General features: G+C 46.4%; 1 protein-coding gene across 1 annotated transcript in view; it reads left to right on the forward strand.

Moving 5' to 3' along the window:
- Srp68 (signal recognition particle 68) overlaps window positions 1-22763 on the forward strand; it is a 39563-nt gene extending 16800 nt beyond the window's left edge. The window contains exons 8-16 of the mRNA XM_003461430.4: window positions 842-982; window positions 10179-10277; window positions 13283-13347; window positions 16290-16446; window positions 17339-17433; window positions 19180-19309; window positions 20465-20540; window positions 21122-21174; window positions 21645-22763. Of these exons, the coding sequence (XP_003461478.1) occupies window positions 842-982; window positions 10179-10277; window positions 13283-13347; window positions 16290-16446; window positions 17339-17433; window positions 19180-19309; window positions 20465-20540; window positions 21122-21174; window positions 21645-21872 (1044 nt within the window). The 3' untranslated portion in view covers window positions 21873-22763. The remainder of the gene's footprint in view (window positions 1-841; window positions 983-10178; window positions 10278-13282; window positions 13348-16289; window positions 16447-17338; window positions 17434-19179; window positions 19310-20464; window positions 20541-21121; window positions 21175-21644) is intronic.
- The last annotated feature ends 4681 nt before the right edge of the window (window positions 22764-27444 follow it).

Raw genomic sequence — 27444 nt, forward strand, 5'->3', positions numbered from 1 at the left:
TACTGGGGCATTGTACACAGGGAACAATGATGTGTTTTTTGTTTGTTTGTTTTGTCTTTTTGAGACAGGGTCTCACTATGCCAGTTGGGTTGGCCTTGGGCTCACTTTGTAGCTGCTCTACAAAGTGGTCTCGAACTTGCAGTGATCCGCCTGCCTCAGCCTCCCAAGTGCTGGGAGTGTGCCACCATGCCCAGCTTAATGAGCTGTATCTTTAGCCTTTTTTTTTTTTTTTTTTTTTTTTTGTCTTTTTCTTTTTTGTCGGTACCGGGGATCGAACTCACGACTGCCTGCTTGCAAGGCAGGCGCTTATGCCGCTGAGCTAAATCTCCAGCCCCTCTTTAGCCTTTTTATTTATGCTTTTTTTTGGCTGTGGGAGTTAATACCAGGAGTCAAACGCAGGACCTCACACTTGGCCAGGTGGGTGCTGTGCCACTGAGCTAAATCCCCAGCCCCACTCCAGCCTTTTTTAAAATTTCAAAACAAAGTTTGACCAAGTTGCCTAGACTGGGCCCACCTTCCCATCCTCTCTTTCAGCCTCCTGAATAGCTGAGATTGCAGGCACGTACTACCATGCCAAACCTGTCTTTGTCACAAAAAATTTAACTTTACTATGCTTATTTTATGAGTAAATATTGCAGACAAAAAAAGTAAGAAATGTAAGATTGCAGAAAAAAAATTAAACTTTTCATGAATTCAAATACATGATACCACAGAGCAATGTAAGCAGAAATGTTGTATGCTTTGAAAGAGTTACATATTGACCATAAAAAAGAGACAAGTAATAGGTTTCCTGTAACTCATTTCTGCAGTCACAGCTCTAACGTTTAGAACCACTTTCCAGGCACTGATCACTCAGACTCGAGCCAAGCAGGCAGCTACCATGAGTGAAGTGGAGTGGAGAGGGAGAACAGTGCCAGTGAAGATTGACAAAGTGAGGATCTTTCTGCTGGGCCTAGCTGATAACGAGGCAGCTATTGGCCAGGTAAGAAAGCTCCTGTTTGGCTTTTTCGTCTGTGTATTCTCAAGTATTGTCTGAAAGTGTTTCAGACAGAATAGTTGATTGCTGCTTACTTTTCATAGAGCAAAAAAAGTATACTAATGTAATTTGGGTTGTAGCAAAGCTGGAGATGCACTGTCCTTTTTTTTTTTTTTTTTTTTTTTTTGAGGAGGGCAGTATTTCTGTGTAATCTAGGCTGGCTTTGAACTTCCTATATATAGCCCAGGCTGGCCTCGAACTTGCAGTAATCCACCTCCTCAGCCTCCCAAATGCTGAGGTTGCAGATATGCATTGCCACACTTAGCTAGAAATCTAAATTTATAGAGGGATTAAAGTTTGGGATAGGGCACATCCAGCCCAGCAAGTGGTGCAGTAGCCTTATTATGTCCCTGAGGTCTCTGACCTGTCACCTTGACCTTCTAGCCCTGAGAATTCGCCTCATTGCTGGCCCTTGTCAGCAGTCTGGTTAGACTCCTGAAAGCCAGAATGTCTTGTTTTATGTGAGGCACATGTTATGTTCATTGTGTTCCTGCAAAGCTATCCTTGAAGCTCCTCACTGACAGCATCTGTTTGCCACTGTGAACAGCCAGGGGCAGCCCCGAAGAGAAGTTTCTGGTGCTCTTGGCTTGTTTGAGTCAAACAGTGACTAAGGCACTTTTTGTAGCTTCTTCTCCATGTGAGGTGAAGGGCACCTTTTAGAAAAGCAGGCTACTGACTGTGGCCTCTCGAGGGCCAGAGGCAATAGTTGGTTGTACCTTGAATCACTGTGTGGGGGTTATCGAGGGGGTCACAGATCTGTTTCAGCAGTACTGGCAATTGTACCCAGGGACTTCTCACTGGGCTACATCCCCAATCCTTCTGTCTTATTTTTTGAGACAGGGGTCTTGCTGAGTCCTAAATAGCCTGGGCTGGACCTTCTCACCTTGGACTCCCAGACCACTGGGATTACAGGTGTGTGGTACCACACTCAGTGAGCACTCAGACTTTTCAAGGACTTATTTTAAAATGGCTGCTTTGAGATGGGGGCAGCTTTCAGCAACTTAAGACTTTATATCCTCGTGTATTGCTCTCCAGTTTCCCTTTTATCTGCTTGAAGGATAGAACAATACTAGAAAATTAATTTTTGTTAAACTAAAAGACTGAGAAACTTTTTGAGAACCTTCTGCTGGCACTATTGACGGTACTGTTGCATCTGGACGAGAGCAGGGCTTTGGTAGAAATGTTAGATAATTAGGTTGGTTTGGGATTGGTTTCTGTTTCGAAGTTGTGAGTGCTTAGAGAAAGGAACTCATATATTCCATGCCAGGAATCACTGAGAGTGGGACAGGAATTTTAGCCTAGCAGTTCTAGCCTAGAGTAAAAGAGTAAGGTAGGAAAAGTCTATAGGGCCAGTTAAATGGGGGCTCCTCAGGGACAGGGCTGTGGGCAGGTGTCGAGTAAAGGGCCAGAAAAGCTAACTTGTTATGTAATTTATGCATTTATTTTTTGAGACAAGGTCTCCCTGTATAGTTCAGGCTGGCCTTGAACTCATTATGTAGCCCAAGTTGGCCTCAAATTCATAGTAATCCACCTGCCTCAACCTCCAGAGTGCTGGGATTAGAGGCATGCACCACTACACTTGGCCATCATTGTTAAAAGTTAGTGATTGAAGTGTAGAGGAAAATAAATGTGTATGTGCATGTGTATATGTGTGTATGCATGTGCTAGAAATTGAATGCAGGGCCTAATTACACATTAAGCATAGTTTTTCTCTACCACCACACTACACCTATTGACTGTAAATGATCTTTTTTTTTTCTTTTTTCTGATACCGGGGATCAAACTCATAACCACTTGCTTGCAAGGCAGGTGCTTATGCCGCTGAGCTAAATCCCCAGCCCCTTGTAAATGACCTTTTTAAGCCATTGTTTTTAAAATTGAAGGTCATGACAATCAGACAATGACCAAATCGATGCACATTTCATGTTTTGTGGTGCTGGGTAGGTCCTCGAGCACACACGACCACTGAGCTATGCTCCAGCACCTCTGTGCATGTTGTTTAAAAGATTCCTCTTAAGCCAGGCGTGGTGGCTCATGCCTATAATCCCAGCGCTTCAGGAGGCTGAGGTGGGAGGATTGTTGCGAGTTCGAGACCAGCCTGGGCTACAAAGTGAGCTCAAGGCCAGCCTGAATTGCATAGCGAAACCCCCCTCTCAAAAAAAAGACAAAAACAAATATATAAAATAAAAGATTCCTCTTAAACTTGAATTTTAGTAAAAGGAAGCAGTTAATTTCCAGATATAGATTGTAGTCACTCCTTGTGAAGCAGTTCAAGATTGACCAGAATTGGCTGGTCCTAAGGTAGTGAATTATCTCAATTGATTGTTCATAGTCAGTACAGATTGAACTCCTTGTTCTACTCTTTCCTGCCTTCTCACTACTGCACTTGATTAGTAAAAAAAAAAAAAAAAAGATTGACCAGAATTTTGAAGATACTGGCAATAAAAAATAGTTTGCCAATATATGCTGTTTACCCATTTTTTGTATATCCAGGGCCTCACACTTGCTGGGCCACTGCAGCACTGCCGAACATGTCCCCAGCTCAGCATTTTTCAAAGGCTGTTTAACCAAAAGATTTCTTACTGGCCATTTCTACTCCATAGTTTGTAGCTTTATAAATAAAAATTTAGTAATACTTGGCCTAGATCTGTCTTTCCCTATTTTGAGTTAGTGTTGTGGAATAGATTGCCCAAATTAAGAATGTCATGTAGGTTTTAAAGTATATTTTCTGGTTAAATAAAGTCATTTAAGTTATAAATTATCAATATTGGGAATTTTAAAGCATTTTTAAAAGAACATAGTGATTGAAAAAAAAAGAACATAGTGATGAAGCTGGTAAATTTCTGTGTTGTGATAATATTTCCATTGAAATTCACCAGCTTCTGTGTCTTATTTATATTGCTTCAGATTTTTAAAATTTGTTTTCTTTTGTTGTTGTTTGAGACAGGGTTTCCCTGTGTAGTTTAAGCTGGCTTGAACTCATTATATAGCCAACCCTAGTGATCTTCCTGTTAGGTGCTGGGATTTTAGGCATATGCCACTATACCAGGTTATTTATTGCAGGGTTTTTTTTTCTTCTGTGTGTATGTTTTTGTTTTGTTCAGGCTTTTAATTGTTTATAACATACAGTAGAGGGTTTGAAGGCTGTGTTACTTGTTATTGTTGTTGTTTTATACCAGGAATTGAACTCAGGACCTTGCACTTGCCAAGCAGACACTGTGGCACTGAGCTGTATCCCTGACCCTGTTTTGTTTTGAGACAGGGTGTCACTATGTAGTTCAGGCTGGCCTCGATCTCACTTTGTAGCCCAGACTGGCCTCAAACTCAGAATCCTCCTGGGTCAGTCTCCAAGTGCTGGGATTAAAGGGTGTGTTCTTATCCTTTAGAATCAAGAATTTCATTAATATTTTATTAATACTAGCCTCACCTATGTTGGATGACCCACTGTTCATTATATAATGATATGTGATATATAACTTTTTATATATTGCTAGATTATATTTGCTATTACATTGATAAATTTTGCACTTTTTTTTTTTTTTTTTTTTTTGAGACAATTTCATGCAGTTCAGGCTGGCCTTGAGCTCACTTTGTGGCCCACATGTCTTGAACTCTAAATGATCCTCCTGCCTCAGCCTCCCGAGTGCTGAAATTACAGGTGTGAGCCACTATGCCTGGCTTGCATCTATTTTTATAAGGAATAATAAATAATTGGGAGGGTAGGGGTGGGGTTTTTTTGTTTGTTTTTTGGGGGGTTTTTTGGTACTAGAAATCAAACTCATGACCTCGTGTATACCAGGTAGTTGCCGTGATGCCGAGCTGTATCCCTGGCCTGGGAGGGTGGTTTTTTAAGAGTGTGTCTTACTAGGGTATGTAGTTTAGGCTGGCCTTGAACTCCTATCAATCCTCTGGCGCCAGCCACCCAAATGCTGAGATTATAGGCATGTTACCACCATGCCTAAATTTTTTTGGGGGGATCGAACTCACGACCTCGCACTTTCCAGGCAAGGGCTCATGCCACTGAGCTAAATCCCCAGACCTTGGTTTATAGTTTTCTTTTCATGCAGATCTTTTTTCAAAGATTTAGTATCAGAGATACAGAGACTTCATAGGACAGACTTGGTGAGCCAAGTACAGTAGCACGCACCTGTTACGCCAGCACTCTGAGAGGCTGAGGTAGGAGAATCCTTAGTGTGCGTCCAGCCTGGTCAATTTAGCTACTTAGCAAGACCCTGTCTCAAAATAAAGCATATAGGGGCTGAGGATTTAGCTCAGCGGCATAAGCACTTGCCTTGCAAGTGTGTGGTCATGAGTTCAATCCCTGGTACCAATAAAAAAGACAAAAAAAAAAAAAAAAAAAAAAGAAAGCATATAGAGAGGGCTAAGATGTAGCTCATGTGAGAAAGCTGTGGATTAGATCCCTAGTGTAGGAGGCAGAGGAAAAACTAGATCAAATAAAATGTATATGAACTCCAGGAGATTCTGTAAGGTTTTAGCATTTGGAGTTAATGTCTTACATCACACATATCCCAAAACAAGCTAGTAAATACAGTCATTTAAGCGTAATGTTAGAATAAGTCTAGTTAATCTTCACCATCAGCATTATAGTTGATTAAACGACTGTTGAATGAGCCATGGGTTATTACACAGGAGAAAATACCCTTTGGCCAGTGGAAGTTAATCTCAAGCAGAGCCACTTGCCCCTTGGCACCACTGTCAGCCTGTTGGGTAGAGATAACTTGGTGCCTGGCTGGTTTGTTACTGTTCTCTAACTTGGAAAAAGATAGGCCTCCCCTTAATTTCAGTGTCTCTTGTCTTACTGGCATTGGTATCTGTCAGCCTTCAGAACCTGGAATGCATAGTAGTTTGGTACTACTTGCTGGCAGAGATTTTCATTACATTAAAATACTAAAACAGCAGTTTGTTGAAAAGCACAGAAGAAATAAGTCAGTGGGGTAAAATATTAGATTGAAAAGGTAGAGCTGCCAAAATCTGATTTCAAAATCTGTAGTCTCTTTCAGCCAAGCTTTAAGATATCATCCTTAATGCTGTCTTACTTTATACTTCATTTCTATTTTACTTCAAAAATTTTTGATTAGTATATATTTGCAGTAATGATTGCAATCATTGTGGGGAGTTGATACATGTACATCACACCTTAATTCTTTTTATATTCATTCTTCCTTCCTCCCTCCCTCCACCTCTTGATTCCTTCCCTTTTGAAAAAAATCTATCTCACATGGGGACATAGTTCAGTGGCACAGTACCTGCCTGGCAAGCACAAGGTCCTGAATTCAATTCCTGGCACTATATATATATATATATTTTTTCATATATATAAGTGTTTCATATGTATATATGTACATATGTATATATATGTGTGTGTATATATATACATATGAAACACTTTATGAGTTTGCATGCCCAGGAGTCAGACCAATCTAATCTTCTGTGTATTCCAGTTTTAGCATATGTTCTGCCAAAGCAAGCTGGCTATTTTGCTGTGTTTTGCTTTTTGAGACTAGGTCTTGCCATTTAGTCAGGCTGGCCTTGAACTCAATGTGATCCTCCTGCTTTATTCTCCCAAGGGCTGGGTGTGCCATTACACCTGACTCTTCTGCTCTTAACATTTGCTCATTCCTGAAGGTCATTGCTGGTTGCATTGTGAGGTTGTACTTGGGCCTCCTCTTTTTAGGAAGGGAAGGTTTTAAATAATAGGCTTAGTGATTTTTTTTTTCTTGGTCCTTTTAAGACAGATTTTCACAAGGGGCTGGGGATTTAGCTCAGCGATATAAGCGCCTGCCTTGCAAGGAGGCAGTCATGAGTTCAATCCCTGGTACCGATAAAAATTTGAAAAAAGACAGTTTCACTATGCAGTTCATGCTGGCCTTGAACTCATCCAGTGCTGGGATGACAGGCGTGCACCATCACACCTGGCTTGGGCTTGATGAATCTTTTTTTTTTTTTTTTTTTCCAATTCTGGAAACATCTCTAAGGCTTGATGAATCTTAGCCTCAATTTCTGTTTAGTTTTTGATACTTAAATGGAAGGGACACCATCCTTTCTTTAAAAGAAAATCTGTTTTTAAGTGAGATCTGTCCTTTTTTTCAGCCAGGCTTCTATGTGTTTCTTCCCGACCTCCCAGGGCTGGGTGAGGCCTGGTTCCTGTCCCTACAGTTCTCTGATGGGTGTGGCAGGGAATGTGGCCAGACTTGCCTTGTGTGTCTTTTAGTCACAGCACCATCATTCAGCAATTTTTATAACCAAGTGAAAACAACCTGTGAATCCATCTCCAATAACAGGGCAAACAGCAGCCTTGTGTCTTGTCTCCAGAGGAGAAACTCCAAGACTGGGGCAAGCATATCCTAAGTGTTTCATGTTTTGTAAAAGGAGATCTAGAATTTCCTTCCTAGGACCAGTGAGCAACATTTTTCTTCCAGGCTTAAGGTTTCTGTGGATTAGATCCCTAGTGTAGGAGGTTTCTGTGTGTCATAGGCACACATGGGAGAAGCTGATACTCAGGGAGTTTGCTCCTTGTGTTAGAAACATGTCCTTGTTAGTTCATGGAAGGTCAGTGGACAGATGAGGAGTCCTGCCTCTACATGCCGAGGGGTCCAGGGTGCCAAGGTTCTTTCAGGAATGCTTGGCCTCAAATGTAGCTTCTAGAATAAAATGTAAGCAGCAGAACAAGTTAAATCCCAACAAGTTCTATTCTGAGATTAGTCTGAGTCCCCTTGCAGTGTGGATATCAGAGAAAACACGGGTATCTTAGGCTCTCCCCTTTAGACGTATGTTTTCTGGCACTGTTGCTTGAGATGTATGCAAAATTCCCAGTGAAATTTAGTGTTGTGGAGCTGTAGGGAAGTTTGCTTGTATTCAGCGCCTTGCTGCCAAAGTTGACCTAGTAATTTAGAAACAGTGAATAAAGGTAATACATGGCCTCCTTTTAAGTTTGTTGTTTGTTTTTTAGACAGGGTTTCCCTGTGTAGTTGAGACTGAGCTCATGGTGATCCTGTTTGCTGAGATTACAGGGATGCTTCACCATGCCCAGGCTTTTAAATTTTAAATTTGGGCCACATGCTACCAGTGAGAAAGAGACATCCTGTGTAGCTGGTGAAACAGATGGTTTTTTTCTTATATGCCCATTGCCTGAGCTACCAAACCACACCCATCTGAAAAGGGGTGTTGGTGGCATATTTGGTGGGTGGTTTATATTTAAACTGGTGCTGTTTCATTTTTCCTGCAAATTTGTAGTTGGCTGTTTGGTTTCTTAAAGCCAAGGGTATTCACATACTGTATATATATATTTAAATTTTTATTAGTACATGTATGTGCTACATGATTATTTTCAGTGTAGAGAGTTGGTTCATGTACATAACACGTATTTTTGGGTTTTTTGTTTTGTTTTGGGAAGGGTGTTGAGACAGGGTCTCACTATATAGTACAGGCTGGCCTTGAACTCTCTGCCTCTGCCTCCCAAGTGCTGGGATTACAGGTGTGCACCCCCACACCTGGCTGTAGCACATTTTATTTCTTTTTGTGTCCCCTTCGCCTCCTTCCTGTATTCACATATCATATTCCACTTAGTGAGTGTTATATAGCTGTACCATTTCCATAGAGGTTGTACTTTGAAAAATTTGGCCAGCAGCTTTGAATAAATTATTATATAGAATCTTGCCAACATGGGGTGCTTAGCAGTGCTCTCTAAAGCGTTTCTCTCTAGAGCCCATCATCTGAGACAGTAGCCCCTGACACATGGGCTAGTTCCATCCACTAGTCTCACCTGCTCAGGGGCTAACGGCCCACTGTGTCAGACAAAGCCAGTTGGAGAGCACTTTGTCACTGCTGGAAGCTCTGGCAGCAGCACTGCCCTGGCGTCATAGGGAGCTAACGGGGGTCCAGTTTGCCTGCCTGGGCCCTGATGTGTTCCTGAATTAGTGAACAGCAGGAAAGCCAAGAAACCCATGAGTGGAAGCGTGTGTTTGATATAGATTGTGTAATTTACAGGGGAGCCTTTTCTCACACTAGAAACTAGTAAGACTTCTTAAGGGAAAAACAGAATTTTTTTGTCTTTGTTTTTTAAGCTCCTCGAACCATCTTTTGAAGGAATGGTGGTATTGGGCTCTCTTTTGCACTTTCTCAGTGACTAGTTAACACTTTTTTTTTTCAGACTAGAGGTTGGTTTCTGGGGAAAGTCACATATCATAATGGAATGTTGATGTTTTAATTTCACGGCAGGTCTGCCGCCGGTAATACCGGTTTATCTTCTTTGTGCCTTTCATCCACTCCCATCTGCTCAGTCAGATTCTTCAGGATGAGGATGTGATATGGCAGTGACTCAGTGACTCAGTGGCTTGTTCACTTAGCCCAGCTGTGCAGCAGAGCAACACCCACCCAGCCCAGCATGTCATCATTCTCAGAGGAGGTGGGGGGCTTCGGAGTGTAGAATGTCTGCAGGGAAAAGAACTTGGTGTGAAATTGAGGGGAAATCTCTTTTCAGTTTTTGTTTTGCTTTTGGTACCAGGATTGAACTCTTGACCTTGCGCTTGCCAGGTAGACACTTAGGCCACTGAGCTAAATGCCCAGCCCCTCTTTTTGATACTGATTTGTGATGTTTGTACCTTGTTTGGACCTAAAGGCAAAGCAGTGCCTGCCAGCTGGGTTGCATTTGTGCAGGCTAATTCCAGCATCCCAGAACAGAGCTTCACCGTGTGTCCTGCAAGGACGGGAGGGAGGATGCTTCTGGTATGCTGCATGTCATGTGTCGCAGCAGCGCCCCAGTGTCATCACTGAGGTTCCCAGGGGTGCCAGTTGCTGATCCTTAGCAGGGGCTGGAGTACTGAGGGGAAGCAGGAGAAAGTTCTGTGGTGGGAAGACATGTAACACACCTGTTCCTGACAGAAAGTTCCAGATCAATTATACACATAGCTAATTTGGTGTGCTTACTCTCTGAAGCACCCCATTTCCATATTAATAAGAGATGAGGCTGTGAGAAGACCCTGTGGTTGGGAGTGGTGACGAAGGGATTTGGGCTATGCAGTCCACGTGATGTAGGAGGCTCACAGCCCTCCTAGGCCCCGCTCCTGCTATAGTACTGCAGTTAACTCAGGAGAAAGTCTCTGTCTGACCTGTGTTTCTCTAGGCTGAAAGTGAAGATACCAAGGAGCGTCTGTTTGAGTCTATGCTCAGCGAGTGTCGGGACGCCATCCAAGCCGTTCGGGAGGAGCTCAAGCCAGATCAGGTAGGGTATCAGCTGGACCACCAGCTCTGGCGCAGGATGTAGCCACTCTTGGACCTGACCTGCCCCTTCCCACCTGGGGCCCAGAGGTCTCGTGCATCCCTTCCTTAGCTGCAGGGGTGTTCAGATGTAGTGGCCAGCTGACAAGCAACAGGGGTCCCTGGGCTCTCAGGATTGGAAAGTCATTTCTCCATGTCTACTCTTCATGATGGCTTCATGGTCATGATGGCTTCGTGATCATGATGGCTTCTTACCAGTGCCCCCGCTTTCTAATGTCATCACTGGGGTCCACACACACACCCAGGCTGACCGCAGTAGAACTGTTTTGTTCCTGTCACAAACCCCTGCTTACCTTCCTTCATAATGTCGCTCACCTGTTGATGATTCCACCTGTTTGGTTTTTTTTTTTTTTCACCTTTTTTTTTTAATTAGCTTTTTACCCTAAAGCAGGTGCTTACACCACTGAGCATTTCAAAAACAGATAAATTTTCCAGGCATGGTGGCACACACCTGTAATTCCAGCACTTGGGAGGCTGGGACAGGAGGATGGCTGCAAATTCAAGGCCTGAATTACATAATGAGACCCTATTTTGGGTGAAAAAACAGCTTCATTTGATTAGAAGTTCTCAATACCTTCTCTACCCCTTCATTTTGGGTTTTAAATGTGGTTGATTGGTTGGTTGGTTGGTTTTCTGGTGGTTTTTTGTTTTGTTTTGTTTGTTTTTTCTTGTTTGAGACAGGGTCTCACTGTGTAATCCCTGGCTTTGAACATGCAGCAATCCTCTTGCCTGAGTCTCCCAAGTGCTGAGATTACAGGCCTGTGCCACCATGCCCAACACACCTTGTGTTTAATGCCCTGCTTTTGAGGCCCCATTTCTGGCAGGTACAGTTGGTGCAGGAGCATTCTGCAAGCCAGCATCCAGCTGCTGCTGGACTGTTCTCTACCTCACAGTCCTCTACCTCAGTCTCCTACTTTCTTTCTTTTTTCTTTTTCTAACACTCCTGGAGACTAAACCTAGGGCCTTTTTTTTTTTTTTTTTGTCTTTTTCCTTTTTATCGATACCAGGGATCGAACTCACGACTGCTTGCTTCCAAGGCAGGCGCTTGTGCCGCTGAGCTAAACCTCCAGCCCCCTAAACCTAGGGCCTTTATGCCAAGTTATATCCCTAGTCCTTTTTCTTATTTTGCAACAGAGTCATTAAATTGTGAAGTTGCCCTGGCTAGGCTCAAACTTCCAATACTCCTGCCTCAGCCTCCCAGAGTACTAGAATTGTAAGAGGGCAATATGTGCCATTCCCACCTGAGCACGTGCTATTCTTCCTTCTCACACCTGAGTGATCTTTGTGCTGCCTCTCTATGCCCTGGTCTCGAGGTCTAGCTCGTAGCTTATTATCTATGAGAAGTGTGCTACCTCATTCTGGCTCACAAAGGCCCCTGCATCCTCTAAATATCTTATACTTAGGCTGAAATGTCTGTGTGGTAGTAAGTACTGTATTAAAAAAAAAAATACTGTTTTTTGATTGTGATGGCATACACTTAATTAAATGTCCTATGCTCAAGTGTTTTCCAGTGCATGCTAATGGTGTTGAGTATATTCACAGTGTTATATGACCATGACCAGCACCCTCCCCGAGAGCTCTTGCATCTTTTTTTTCTTTTCTTTTCTTTTTTTTTTTTTTTTTTTTTTTTTTGGTACCGGGGATTGAACTGATGACCTCGCCCTTACCAGGCAGGTGTTTACACCACTGAGCTAAATCCCTGGCCCAAGCTGAAACTCAGTACCTGTTAGTAACTTTAATATTACCTTTGAACATTTTATTTATTCTTTTATATTTGTTTCAGCATCTGCTCCAGTGCCTTGAGTATAAAATGTTCAAGTAAAGGGGCTGGGGATTTAGCTCAGCGGCATAAGCGCCTGCCTTGCAAGCAGGCAGTTGTACCGATAAAAAGGAAAAGGAAAAAAAGACAAAAACAAAACAAAACAAAAATGTTCAAGTAAATGCAGTATTTTAAATTAAACTGCTTCTTTCTGCATGTAGTCATCTGCTTCCTTCTGCCATTAGATGCTATTACATATTTATGCCACCTTCCGTCCACTTACCAGAGGGCCCTTCCCAGGGCCCTTCTCTTGCATTGAATTTGCAGCAATGGGGAGACATCTTACAGGGTGCAGGGACAGGGTGAAGCAAAGAGGCATCTGTTCTCTGGTGCAGCTACATGACATTTCCACAAACCCAGTGGCTTAAAACACCTGTTAACATAGGCTTTTGGAGGTCAGTGGTTTAAAGTAGACTTTGCAGTCTGCTTTCCTCTGGGAGCCATTGGGAAATCTAGGGAGAATCCATTCCCACTGTCCTGAAGAATATACTTCCTGGCCTCTGGAGGCTACTTGCAGTTCTTTGTGACCCTTTCCTCTGCTTCAAAGCCAGCAGCTCAGCACTCTCCTCTGCCCTGTGCTTCTCCTCATGTCTTCTCTGTCTCTGACCCCCTTCTGCTCTTCTCCTCTGAAGAGCCTGGGTTACACTGGGCACAGCTGGCTAAAACCCAGAAATGCATGCTCATGTCTACGAGGCCTCTTCTACCTTGGGAGGTGATATCTTCTCAGATTTTGGAGGTTAGGATGTGGGCATCTCGGTGAGCTGGGCAATTTGACTGTCCCTAGGAGGCAGCTCAGGACAGCATAGAGCATATGCAGTGGACGCTGGGCTTTAAACCCAGATCCTCAAGAGGAACCTTGGTTTCTTCTTACTACTTGGCTCTAGAGCCCCAGGCAGTGGACAGGAGCCCCAAACCAGCTGTCTTTCTGAATTGTGTTACTCGGGCCAGTTTTTAAAGTGATCCCATCATTATATAATTTATGAATCAATTTGTGATGTTTGAGGACCCCAGACTTAACTGAAGGCTGTGTTTTTATTCAGGGAACCTTTAGGACCACACCACTGAAGGAGGTGGTCAGAGCCAAGGATGGAGTTGGCTGTTTTACCTTTTATCTTTTTTATTTTCTACAGAAACAGAGAGATTACATCCCTGAAGGGGAGTCAGGGAAGGTATCTAATCTTCAATACCTGCACAGGTAAGGGTTATTGTAATTTTTTCTACTTTTAGTATTTTAAGTATAATATTGTAACAACAGTGTATATAATGTTTATGTACATTTTAATTTATAATTTCTTAAAATAAGTAACAATAATGCATGTAGGTACATTTTATCATGAGTGTATATATTACATTTTCATATTAAATATATAGTATGTATAGTTTAAGATTTATTTTTATTTATTTTTTTAATTTAAGATTTTCATATAGTTTAAAATCTGAAACAGCCAAGCGTGGTGGTACATGCACCTATAATCTCAGCATTTGGGGAAGCTAAGGCCATAAATTGCCAAGCTGTGCAAGTTCAAGCACAGCTTGGCAATTTACCAAGATTCTATCTCAAAATTACAGAAGTAAAGCTGGAGACACAGCTTATTGTGAAGGCTTGGGGTTCACGCTCTGATGTGGGGGGGGGGGGCGGTGAGCATAACCCATAACCTCAGAGCTTCCCATGGCCTCTCCCTCTAGAGCCAGCCACTCCTTCCTGGTTCCAGCCTCCCAGTTATTCTCCTTTGTCTTCTGACTGTTTTAAAGTTGTCCCTTTCAGGGATAAGTTTATTCGAATTCAAGGCTAGCTCAGTCTGACAATTTTTAGTTTGCATAAGGTAAGGGTCTGCCTCAGGTCTCTTCCGTAAGGATGTTACATGGGTAGGAACAGTTTATTGACCTCTGCATCCTTTCCCTTCAGTCTGCAGTGCGTTTTCTCCTTGGGTGTTTTTTTTTTTTTTGGACTCTTCTGCTCCATTAATTTGTCTATGTTGCTGGCACATTTCCATAACATTCTAGCAAGTCCTGATAGCTAGTAACAAATGCTCTCCTGACCAAGTGTTTCCTCAGGTTCATCTTGGCTGCTGTCCTTTTGCTCTTGCAGATGCATTTTAAAACTAATTTTTCAGGTTTCGTGTGTGTGTGTGTGTGTCTGTCTCTCTGTCTGTCTGTCTGTGTCTGTCCACACGCACTGATGGGAAGTCCTAGTGCATGCTAAGCAAGCATCATACCGCTGACCCCAGTGGGCTAGAGGTGTAGGTCAGTGGTAGAACGCAAGGCATAGGTTCAATCTCCATGACCTTCCCAAACAAAAAAGATGGATCATTTTGTTACAGGAGAGAAAGAAAGACAGTTTTTTGAAATAATATTACTTAGGAAAACGAATTTTTCTCAAATTCTCTTTTCCACTTGACTTCAAGAACTTAATTTCTAAGCTGTTGCTTATAACATACAGCATAAACATATTCTCTCTAGCAGCTCCCTTGCACATCTTCATATATATAAGTAAACAAAACCCTCCAGGAATGGAGATACAAAGCAGCGGGAATGTGCTCGCCTAGTGTGCATGTGATGCCTTGGGTTCTGTTTCTAGCAGGAAAAAAAACTCAGAAAGAACCTGGAGGTAGAGCTCAGCAGCAGGGTGCCAGCCTCACTTTCGAGAGGCCCTGGCTTCAGTGTGCAGTGCCACAAGAAAACAAAAAGTAATTCCCTTCCTACCCTTGATTTCCATTCTTAAGGATTGAGATTTTCTTGAGTATCAAAGCAACTGCTGGTGCCAGATCCACGAACAGTAGTCAAGAATGGCAGTCAGTCAGGGTGTGGTGGCACAGGCCTGTAATCCCAGCACTCAGGCGGCAGGAGGACCACCATAAGTTCAAGGCCAGCCTGGGCTGCATAGTGAGTTCAAGGCCAAGGTGAACTGCATAGCAAGACCCTGTATAAGAAAAAAAAAAAAAAAAGAACAATTAGATGTCACCTGTTAGAACAGCCTGTGGGGAGGGTGAAGCTAGCAGAGGTTAGATGACTGGTTTGTGTTCAGGAGACCCAGAGTCAAGAGTTGATCTGGTCACTGAACCTTGTAAAGGCCCTCTGAAGCTTTCATTGAGGCTAAGGCTCTTGGAAACTTGGGTACCCCTTGCTTTTGAGTCCAGTCTTCCACTTTTAGGATCGTAGATTTCCATGATCAGGAGGGCAGCTTTAAGCCCATGTGTGTTTGAGAGAGTGTGTTTGGTACTAAGGATTGAACCAAGGCCCTTGCATATGCTTGCTGAGCACCCTACCACTTAGCTACATCCCCAGCCCTTTGTAAAATTATTTTATTTTGAAACAGGTTCTCCCTAGGTTGTACCATCTGGGCACAAATTTCCCACCCTCCTGCCTCAGCTTCTGAGAGTGCTGGGATTACAGGCACATACTACTGTGCGTGACGAGTTACTTCTATCTCATGATCTTCTCACCCATTTCCCAGAATTAGCTGTTTTTAATTCTTTCAACAAATTCTTTTGGTATTTCCATCTAAATGTCTAAATGACATGTGTATGTTACTACTTCTTGACTTGGAGGTTCAGTCATTGGACAGCTTTCCCAGCACTAAAGGGTCTTGTTGGTTGGTATAGTTAGTCTGTCACTAATTCCATAACCACTGGAACACTCTTCCAGTGTTTCTGAGAAGAGAAGGCCACGGGCAGGTGTGGCGTGAGCAGTGTCCTGGTGGCACGGGCCAGGTCCCCACCACAGAAACTGGCTCCCATCTGGCTTCTGTGGTTCTGGGGATGGAATCCAGGGCTTTGTGCATGTGCTCTGCCCCTTGTGCTCTGCCCCTTGAGATCCGTAGCTGCATCTCCGGTCTCTCCTATGGGCCTCCTTAAGTACCAGCAGTGTCCTATAACTCAGGAGTTCTGTAGCTCTTAGACAAAAGACACAGTGTGTAATTCAAGCTGAAGTAACTTTTTGTGATAAGGTCTCATCTCAGTCTGGCCCCCTGTAAGTATGCCACTGAGTGGCTGCCAAATTGCAGACCCCACAATCCTGCTGCATGACACACTGTCACTCCCATACTCCCTCAGGGCAGGCTCAAATCACAGCGCAGTGCCTTTCCCAGAGCCTCAGCTGGCCTGAGCGTAACCTGAGCTGACGTGTGATGCGTTTCAGCTACCTGACCTACATCAAGCTGTCAACAGCCATCAAGAGAAACGAGAACATGGCTAAAGGTCTACAGAAGGCTCTGCTGCAGCAGCCGCCGGAGGATGACAGCAAGCGCTCCCCCAGACCCCAGGACCTGATCCGGCTCTATGACATCATTCTGCAGGTGACCTGGGGACTGTACTTTACCAGTGTGGGACACAAAATGACTGACTGCACAAAGCAGCAGGGCCGTGACGGCCAAGAGCAATTAGTAACTGGACGGAAGACAGGTTTTGTGCCAGCTCTTCAGTCTGTGACACCCATATGTCAGACACGTTAAATTCTTTTGAAGCACAAAGATAGCAAACCCACAGCTATTCAAGAACACTTCTCTCTGTGAGCTGCTCTTCCAGTAGCCGGGCTAGTGGTATAGGCCTGTGGGCACAGCTATGCACAAGGCTGAGGGAGGAGAATCACTTGAGCCCATGGATTTGAGAGCAGCCTGAGCTAGGTAGGCCCAGTCCCAAAAAAATCCTTTCTAGGCGCTGTGGAGCATCCAAAGACCCGAGTCCACACTGCCTTCGCCTCCTGAGAGTCAGTCAAGCAGTAGTAGGATTGCTATACCCACACAAGCACACACATGCGCGCATTGTCTGTGCTGCTGCTGAGTGGGTGAGCAACTCTTAAATAGAACTCCAGAGCTGGACAGAACCTTCTGGCTGAGATGCTCCAAAGAGTTTGTGAAGGTGGCTGGGATATGAGCTGAGTATTAAAGGAAAAGAGGTTGTCGGTATCGGAGAGGAGCAGAGCGGGCGCCAGGAGAGCTGCCGCCACTCCTGCTGCAAGGCTTCGCCCCATTGCTCTGAGGCAGACTTCCCTGCTCTTTTTTTTTTTTTTTTTTTTTTGTCTTTTTCCTTTTTATCGGTACCAGGGATCGAACTCACGACTGCCTGCTTGCAAGGCAGGTGCTTACGCCGCTGAGCTAAACCCCCAGCCCCTCTTCCCTGCTCTTTAACTGCAACTGCTCTTACAGGGCAGGCCTACTCATGAATGTTCTGTTTGCGTCTCCTATACAGAATCTGGTGGAGTTACTGCAGCTTCCTGGCTTAGAGGAGGACAGAGCTTTCCAAAAAGAGATAGGCCTCAAGACCCTGGTGTTCAAGGCTTACAGGTAACATCCTGAGAGGGCCAGGCTCTCCTCTGCTGCCAGCGGTCCTGTACGCTTTGGGCCCTGGAGTTGCCAGCCCTGACCGTGTGGCTGCCTCACCTGGAGTGGACAGTGCTTAGCCCAGTGTGTTTGTGGGAAATCCCGTCCTGTGATTGCAGCGAGTAGGATCCAGTGTTCCTTGTTCGTTCTTTGGATGGGCCGGAGGAGTCAGACAGCGCACATTAAGCTCGGCCTCCTTTTCTTCCCCCTCTTCTCCAGTGGAAAGGTGACAGCACTAGGAAGGATGTTATTACAGAGCCAGAGTGGCTAATTCAGGAAGCCTGACCTGACCTGGGCTAACGCTAAGACACCTCAGGTCCTTAAGCAAATCACGGTGACTCGGAGCGGGCTGGATGGCAGATGGAGTCTGCACTGAAGGGCAGCACAGCCTCGGGTGTACACACCTTTGTTGTCAGGCCTGCTGTTCATGTGGCCCCTCCTGTCCTGTCAGGTCAGTGGTGAGCCTGGTGTGCTGTCACAGCCTGTGTGAAGGTGCTGGCCTCTGTCTCCATCCTTCCAAAGAACAAAAACAGTCCAGAAGTACTCAGGCTTCTTTGAGCCCAGTAGAAGAAATTCAGTGAGGAAAAACTTTCCTTGGTTTTGTTTTTTAAAAAGACAGGAACAGAGATGATGCTATATAGATGTGTAGATGGTGGCGGATGGAATTCATATTTGAGCCAAACACTCCCAGGCCTCTTGCTGTCCCCGTCCTCCATTTGGGAACTGCCCCTTTGGGCAATCCAGCCGGCTAAGCGAAAGGTGGTGCTGTGTGTTGGACCTGCACGACCGTCTCCAGCCGTTGGGAAGGACCTGCATGTTAGCCCTGGGAACCCGAACCTTCCAGTAACGTGGGCTCCTGTGCAGTCAGCCTGAGCTAAGAATCCTGTTTTCAAACTCGAGTTGGTGGTGTACACCCAGATTCCCTGCATTCCAGGAGACTGAGGCAGGAAGATTGCAAGTTCACACCCAAGCTGGGCCACTTAGTGAATTAGCGAGATCCTATCTCAAAATTAAAAAAAAAAAAAAAAAAACAGGGCCAGGTAGATATAGCTCAATAGCATAGCTCCTGCCTGGCAAGCACAAGGTCCTGAGTTCAATTCCTGAAACCAAAAATAAATGAATAAATTAAGTCAAAAAATACGTCAGAAACATTTGAAAAGGCTGAGGTTGTAGTTTAGTATGAAGACCCTGGGTTCAATCCCTAGTACTACAAAAGAAAAATCCTGTTCCCAAGGACACAGAATGAACGCACGTGCACACAGTCGCACTTAACTCTGCAGTTTGCACCTTGTCTCCAGGTTTTGTACCTACAGATTCAGCCAACTGTAGATCAAAAATAATTTTTGTTTGCCTTTTTCTTTTTTTTTTTTTTCCTTAATTGGTACTGGGGATCGAACCCACAACCACAGGTTTGTAAGGCAGGTGCTTATGCTGCTGAGCTAAATCCCCAGCATATCAAAAATAATTTTAAAAAAAATTATACCTGGGGGCTGGGGGTTTAGCTCAGTGGCATAAGTACCTGCCTTGCAAGCAGGCGGTCATGAATTCGATCCCCAGTACCGATAAAAAAATGAAAAAGACAAAAAAAAAATTATACCTGGAAAAAAGATACTGTTCCCAAATGGAAAATTCGGCCTAAGCTGCAGAGAAAGCCGTGGTCTTGGGCAGTTGTTGCTTTAGAATATTGTGGCTCTTCTCCCTCCCCATCAGGTGTTTTTTCATTGCTCAGTCCTACGTGTTGGTGAAAAAGTGGAGCGAAGCCCTTGTCCTGTATGACCGAGTCCTGAAATACGCAAACGAAGTGAATTCTGACTCGGGAGCTTTCAAGAACAGCTTGAAGGTAAGCCCAGCTCGCTGCCGGTGGTCAGCCCCAGGAAGCTGTGTAGGGAGCAAGGGCTGTGCCTGCAGGGCTGGACCCAGGCCTGCTTCTCGGAAGAGTCACCTGGGGTTGCCCTTAGCTGCAGACTGTGTGACTAATGCCTTCTAGCTGCTGTGGATTTGGGTGGGCAAAACAAAACACTGAAGTTGACTTGGCTGCAACTGCCAGGCAAGACATTTTAAAAATGGGTGTTTACATCCCACTCCAAGAGCTCGTCGTTCTGATTGGTAGCATCTGGAATGGACATTGGGATATTTTTAGAGTCCTCAGCGATTAAAGCAAGAGCCAGTCTCAGTCAGACTGCACGCCAGAGCCTGTGTATAAGTCCAAAAGCAGCCCCAGGGCTGGGTGCAACTCAGCGTCACAGCACGCACAGAGCCCTGGTTTTGCTTTCCAGCAGCACAAAGAGCCCAAGAGGCCTAGAGTACAGATGGAGGGTAGGAAGGGGACAGGTGTGGGGCAGAGGGTGGGTTGAGAGTGGTGGCACCCTGCAATGGGAGGCCATTCTGACACAGCTACAAAACGGTATTGTGGGCTGGGGATTTCGCTCAGCGGCATAAGCGCCTTCCTTGCAAGTGTGCGGTCATGAGTTCGATCCCTAGTACCGATAAAAACGAAAAAGACAAAAAAAAAAAAAAAAAAAAAACAGTATGGTGGTTCATCTCAGGAGAGAAAACATTTGCCAAGTGGGAGACAAAGCAAAGAGCCAGACTCCACCCACAGGAAAACCAGGGATGTGGCAGTCCTGCCACACTTTATGTGACCAGCACCTCTCCGTGCTCCAGGAGTCTTACCCGCCGCATGAGAGGACAGACCACTGCAAGAGCGTCATGCTGCTTAAATTGCCAATTAAACTGCCTAGGACAGTGCCTGGCATGTGATACACTTAGAGCGCATAATTTATAGGTCCAGATGTTACTGTCACTTAAGTCTTGGTATAGCTTTTGCTGCTTGAAACAGGCTGGGTTTTTTGTTGTTTTATTTAATTAGAAGTATATGAAGAATCCAGAATCCTCTGAAAGTCCCAGTGGATCCCTCCTCCAGCTTAGTGAGGGAGGCAGGGGGCTCCTACCTGGCGCTGCCCACTCTGAGCATGAGTTCTTGGACTTGTTGCAGGACCTACCTGATGTGCAAGAGCTCATCACCCAAGTGCGGTCAGAGAAGTGCTCCCTGCAAGCCGCTGCCATCCTGGGTGAGCCTCTGCCTGGTCTTGGCTGGGTGTGGGTCCCGTGTCCCGTCCCGTCGTCCGTTCCCCCCCCCCCCGCTCCCTTTCCCCCCCATCCCCTTCATCGCCACCCCACCTCCCTCTTACTGTTCTGAGGCTGAAAGAGGTTGCTCGTGCTAACCTTGCAGGTTTTCATCTTCCTGGCCTTTATCTCTGCCCCGTGAGGCCCTACATTGTACAGTGTAGCTGTATGGTGACATTCAGGCATTTAGAGAAACATTGTCACATGTCCCTTTTCCCTCTACTACCTTCCCTGGGCTGATGCTGCTGCACTTAGAATTTATTGCTATTTACACCACTTCTAGCAAAATTGGGACTTAGGAGAGAGAGGATTTTAGTCATTAAGATTTAAAAGGTGTGTGTGTGTGTGTGATGGGCTTCATTTATAACTACAGCATGCAAGGTCCCTGTTCTTTTTCTTTTTTTTTTTATTGGTACCAAGGATCGAACTCACAACTGCCTGCTTGCAAGGCAGGTGCTTATGCCGCTGAGCTAAATCCCCAGCCCCCAAGGTCCCTGTTCTTACTGAATTTTTCTGAAATTTTCAGATGCAAATGATGCTCATCAAACAGAGACTTCCTCCCAAGTGAAGGACAATAAGGTACATACAGTTGTGGCTCTGGAGAGAGAGAGCAGTGTTAGTGGCTCTAGGACTGCAGTGGCAAACCTCTTAGAGCTTTCAGTGACATATGCAGTCACTGTGCACACATGCCATGCATTCACCACCATTGTTCTTGAGTTAGGTGCTCACAATAAAAGGGCAGAGGGCCCTTGATTTCTGTTTCCCTCCCTTCTTGTCCTCAGAGATCAGCAAGCTCCCTGTGTAGTTAGGGGTCTGGATCACCCTAGAAAAGAAGGTAGAAGAAATGGTGGCTGTGCAGAGTGGCACCACTGAGTCAGAGGCCTTGCCTGAATGTTCAGCTGCCTGCGTCCTCTGGTGCCCCCAGGGTGTAGGGTGGGGACTGATGCCCTCGTGGCAGGAGGCTGTGGGACTGAGTGAGCTGGGTGCTCAGGCATAGCGATCGTGCCACCAGGTATGCAGGGGATTAATACCTCTGCTTTGACTTCCAGCCCCTGGTTGAACGGTTTGACACCTTTTGCCTGGACCCGTCTCTCGTCACCAAGCAAGCCAGCCTCGTGCACTTCCCACCTGGGTTCCAGCCAGTTCCTTGCAAGCCTTTGTTCTTCGACCTGGCCCTCAACCATGTGGCCTTCCCGCCCCTTGAGGACAAGTTGGAGCAGAAGACCAAAAGCGGTCTCACTGGATACATCAAGGGCATCTTTGGATTCAGGAGCTAACCAGGCTCTTTCTCTGGCGAAGAGAGTCTGACTTCAGCTGTATCATGACGAAGCCCCAGCGAGTTCCATGCTATTAAAATCCAGGTCTGCATTGGCCCAGGGTGGGAGTGCAGCACCTTTAGCCCTGTGTTCCTATATCTTGTGTTTGTGCACTTACATTCTTAGCCCACGTGTGAGAATGGCACCTGGCGTCTTTGGGACCCTGTGTCTGCTCATTGTGTCTCCTATACCTCTGGGGCACCACTGCTGCCTGGTGCCCAGTGAACCAGGACCAATTACTGTGGTCCATGGTACATTAAGGGCTCCATGCAAAGCACAGTGGGACCTTGGAATGTCTGTCCTGTGTCCTCGGTACCATGGATTTGGAAGGGACTCGCTCTTGCTGTAAGCATCCAGGAGCCCTGGAAGTGTTGTCCGTGACAAGCGTACATTGGCGGTGTCACTTCAGAGTTACAGTCAGCCTTATCCCTTCATCTCCAGGTAAACAGTTTCCGAACAAGCAGAGAGCTCTATTTTTAGAAGAAATATGTTACACACAAAAATTATGAAACCAAATCTTTTATTAAAAGGCAAAGATGATGGAGACTGTGCCTGTTTTTTACACCCAGCCTCACGCCCAGCCCAGTTCTCCCACAGGACCTGGGTGAGTGACTCCGTGAGGTCAGGTGCACCCTGACTCCTTGGCAGCCGAGTGTGCTTGCGGCCGGATGCAAGAGGTGGTGGAGGCACTGTTTAAGAGTTCTGTGATGTTTAGATGCCATCGCATTTTAATCTTCCTTACCCTTTTACTTTTTTACTCAGTCATCCTATTTTAATTTCTGCTATGGCATCAGTAATGGATGCCACAAAGGCAATGTAAGAAAGAAGGAATAAAAGTGCTTTAAACATGCAGTGTACCTGACACCTTGATTCCCTTTGGAAATCAAAGGTCGCTTATCCCATATCAGAGACGAGACGTGGGCTGGGGAGTGTACCTGCAAGGCAGCCGGTAGGGGAGGCCGGGGACTGTAGGAAGAGTGGCCGCACGGTGGCCTTATTAGAGGACTGGAGAACTTGGGGATAGGAGTTGGGGTTGAGCTCCTCAGGAGGCCGATCTCTTTCCTGCGTGCAGGTGTGTGTGCGTGCGGTACGGAAGGTCCAACCCGGGGCCCTGGTTGGTACTGAGCCGCCGAGCCGCTGCCTGCTCTTGATTCTTTATTTGAAAGTTTCTGTATGTGTGCCACAGGGCTTCCTCCTCCTCTCCCTATGGAGATGCGCAGACACTGACCTCAGGTCGAGTCTGGCTTTGCTCCAGCAGGATCATGGCCCTCGGGGTCTGGGTTGCACTGGGGTTTCATGTTCCCACTCCCCTACTCCCAGTGCTTTGAGGCCCTGCATCTCCCAGTACCCATTCTCTGCCATGGCCAAGCTCGTGCTCTGGCTTCTGGGGCACCTCTGTGCCTTGCACCTCGGTCCACCACATTGTGAGGGGACAGGCTGTGCCTGGCTCCTTGCGAGGTTTTCCACTGTCCTGCTCTGCCTCTGTCCAGCCCCTTGTGCCCATTCAAGGGCAGCCTCCGTGTAGCCCAGGCCTTCAAGGGAAGGGACTACATTCTCTTCACTGTCATCCCTGGGGCAGTGCTCATTTTGTGCACATTAGTATCATTAACTACACAAAAAGCTAATTGATCACAGAATTCTAAACAGGCTGTTGCTGTTTGCAACCTAGAAAAGGTTGGAACACTCAGAGGCCTAGGAAAATAGGCCTTTACTAAAGATGGCAAAAAATGTGTTCTGATTTTTTTTTACAACACTTGTTGCTACAGAGGAGATTTCACTGTAAAATTGATGGGTGCTCCAAAGCAAAGAGAAATTGGAAGTTGCCAGAATCCTGACAGCCACAACTGGAAGAACCTATAACCTGTGGGCCTGAGGGGTTATGGTCGCTCATGTGATGAGTGCCAGAGTTCTGCAGAGCCGGGGAAGGAACTGCGGTGGGGACACGCCCTGGGGCAGGCCGGGAGGCTGGCTTCCTGGGGCACACGGGAAATCCAGCCCTGATCTCGTGATGCTGCCTGTACCACCAACACCGAGCAGTCTCCGCAAGTGTCACCTTAGCAGTATAATTTAAAGAAAGGGACAAGGAGTGATCAAACAATACAGTGAAGATGGAAATTTTAAAATTTATTACAGGAAACGACATTGCCGTTAACACCCTCTGAGAATCCTCCACCTCTTATTGAACACGCTTCTCCCACTGTTCTTGCTGTGCTCTGAGGCAGCTCTGGAAGTCCTCTTTCAGGTTTATGAGGTACAATCGGGCATATGTGAGCAAAGCAAGTACAGTGTGTCCTCGGCCACTTTACCCACCAGCCCTGGCACTGGGTGAGAACTGGCTCTTCCTCAAAAGCCCGTGAAAGGAAATGTCTGCTCAGGACTTTCAGGAAGCCACGACACCATAACTAAAGACGCTAATGTGGGTTTTTGTTTTTTTGTTTTGTTTTGGTACCGGGAATCAAACTCACAACCTCGTACTTGGTAGGCAGGCATTTGAGCCACCAAGCTAAATCCCTGACCCTTAAAGACACAAGTGAAAGGCTGCTTCAGAAAATGGAAATCAGGATGGGACCAGTGCCTCTGAAGTAAGAGGGTAATCAATTTTTTAAATTAAATGCACTTTTTCTATCAAACCTCATACAGGCTGAAAGTGTAATCTCAGATGGGACGCTTGCGAGGCTCTTTGGAAGCTGGTAGTGTACCGTGGTCTCAGCCTGCTGTCTGCATGGCTTCTGCCCTGTGGACAGGCTTCTCCTGTTCGCTCTCACTGCCCCGTCAGAGGCCATCTACTGAGCAGTTCCCAGCTGTTGCTGAGATGCAGAGAACGTTCAGGCAGCTGGAGGGGAGCCGGGAATTGGGCCCAGGGCCTTCATATTGAGGTACAGCTCCAGTCCTTTTAAAAAATGTTAATTTCCCAGACTCTGCTGGAATTTAGGATGCTCCTGCCTCAGCCTCACCGAATGCTGGGATTACAGGTTTGTGCCACCAGGCCCAGCTATGCTCTCTTGTTCAATCTGTAGTTAAACACATTATTTCCTTTAAGATGAACTTTTCCCAGCAATCCAGTGATAGGAAGCAGTGCTTTTAGCTCTAGCTATCTTAGGGAATTAGGGGTGGTTGTCTGCCACCCCCACAGCCCCAAAAGAGTAGGAAGGGGAGAAGCAGGACTCCAGGATCCCCCAAGTGCCAGTATCCCTGCCCACACTTGCTGGCCTGTGGTCCTGCCCAGCCGACCCAACCATGAGCTCCTCTGCCTCGCCTACAGAACCTGCGGCATTCATTGCTTCAGCTGCCTGGGAAGGCGGGGCTGCAAGCATGTCCTCACTGCAGCCTGACAGTGAGGAGGGTCTCCCCGGATGGCTGGGCCCAGCAGCCAGCCTCAGTGAGCTGGTTGGTAAACACCATCCAGAGAGGTCCTCGCCCCGAGCCGGCCTCCATGCTTGCCTTCTACCCAAGACAAGCTGTGGGGTAGCAGGTAGCAGCTGGTGTGTTCACCTCTCCAGCAGGCCAACCCTCAGCCCCGAAGACGCCTGTCAGCTGTGCCTTTGTGTAGTATCTGACTGCTTTATGAATGAACCGTTTTCTTCCTCAGACCAGGGCAGACAGCGCACCAGCTTCGCCACAGCCAGCTCGGCTTTCTCCAGCTGCCATGCTGAGCTGTCACCTTGTCTTAGATACCGTCATTTAGCTGTTGCTGTCAGACCTGAACTTCTGCACAATAGAGACACACTTCGCCAAACCTGGTGATTACGATCTGTCCTATTAGAGGCCCAGAGCCCAGCCCAAGGGCAATTTGGGATGACCTGGAGGCCTAGTGGCTCCTGAGCAGAACTGGGCGGCTCAGACTCTGAAAGGCAGGATGACTACGCTTGGTGGTTCTCTGGCAGGGCCCTGTCCTGCCCAGGTCCCACCAGGGGAGCTGTGGCTGCCTGCTGTGGCCCAAGCCCAGATAAGGGGAACTTTATAGGGAGGGTCAGATACCCAGAAAACTTCCCGGGGTCAACACTGGGCTCTGGTCATTTTGCACAGGGTTGTCAATACAGGCAAGATTGGGTGTGCTTGGAGTTTTTCAGATGGTGCTTCGGGCTCCTCCCTGTGAAAGGCCCCAAAGGTACACCCAGCACCCTTTCCTCCCTGACACTTAGGCTGGGCAAGCTCTGTCGCCCTCTGCTTCCTTCTCTCTGGGTACACCTTCAGCACTTGGCATTTCTTCATTATCAGACTCATTGGGTAGGGCTGGGGATTTAGCTCAGTGACATAAGCACCTGCCTTGCAAGCAGGCGGTCATGAGTTCAATCCCCGGTACCGATAAAAAAGAAAAAAAAAAAAAAAATCAGACTCATTGGGTAGATTCACTGCCAAGAGAGCCTCCTCGCAACAGCCCTCCAGATTCCTGGGGTTGCAGCCTGTACCCCAAGCCCACAGCTTGGCCCATGGAAGGAAGTACCTGTCTCTGACTGCCCTCACCGCTTTCCAGCCTCCCTAGGCCTCGCTGGGGAAGGCCTTTCTGCTGTTGGTGGCCCCGGAGGGTAAAGGAGGGGAGGTTGTTGCTCAGCCTCAGTCCAAGGGTCTGATGGTGAGCTGTTGAACAAACAGAGGGCAATTTTCTGAGACAGCAGAGCTGCCCTCACCAAGGAGCAGTTTACGCTTTCAGGACGAAAAGAATCAATTACCACCATTTGCTTCAGTGGGCCAGACAGGCTCCTGGCTGCTGGAGAAGAAAGTGGTGCCCAGGTGCTCAAGCATGGGCCATGTGGCCCCGCTAGCTGTGTGCCTGAATGTGGGCAGTCAGCCTGGTCTGTTCGCTCCCGTAGACCTCAGCACACATGGGCTCTGCACGACCCAGTTGACCTCACGGTCACGGCCTGCGTCAGTTGACCTCAAACCTCTCAATCCACAGAGGAGCTGAAGCCAGGGCAGGTGAAGGGAAGGACAAGAAGTGAGGGCTTGGGGCTGGAGATTTAGCTCAGCGGCATAAACGCCTGCCTTGCAAGCAGGCAGTCGTGAGTTCGATTCCCGCTACCGATAAAAAGGAAAAAGACAAAAAAAAAAAAAAAAAAGAAGTGAGGGCTGCAAAGGGGCAAACGTGGCAGCCCAGTGCCTCAGGGAGCTGGCAGTCAGGGCTGCTCCTGGTCCAACTGCAGGGTCAGAGTGGAGCCCACAGAATGCTAAGCCATAAATACGAGCCTCACCAGCAGTTTTAAATTTCCTGGGAACCACAGTTTGATCTCTAATTTTTTTCCTCCCCCACCTTTTCCTTCCTAGTCTTACTATTTTGCAGTACTGGGGATTGAACACTGAGCTACAATCCCCAGCCTTTTTATTTTATATTTTTTTGGTACCAGGGGTCTAACTCATGAACTAGCACTTGTCAAGCAGGAGCTTAAGCCACTGAGCTAAATCCCCAGCCCAAATATTTTACAACCTCATCTGAGATGCCTTTTTGTTTTTTGGTGCTGGGGATCAAACTCATGATTGCATGCTTATGCCACTGAGCTAAATCTCCAGCCTCCCCAGCCTTTTAAAAAAATTTTAT

This window comes from Cavia porcellus, unplaced genomic scaffold, assembly GCF_034190915.1.
Source record: "Cavia porcellus strain 051 isolate PalLab524CR breed Dunkin Hartley unplaced genomic scaffold, mCavPor4.1 scaffold_32, whole genome shotgun sequence".
Classification (NCBI taxonomy): Eukaryota; Metazoa; Chordata; class Mammalia; order Rodentia; family Caviidae; genus Cavia; species Cavia porcellus.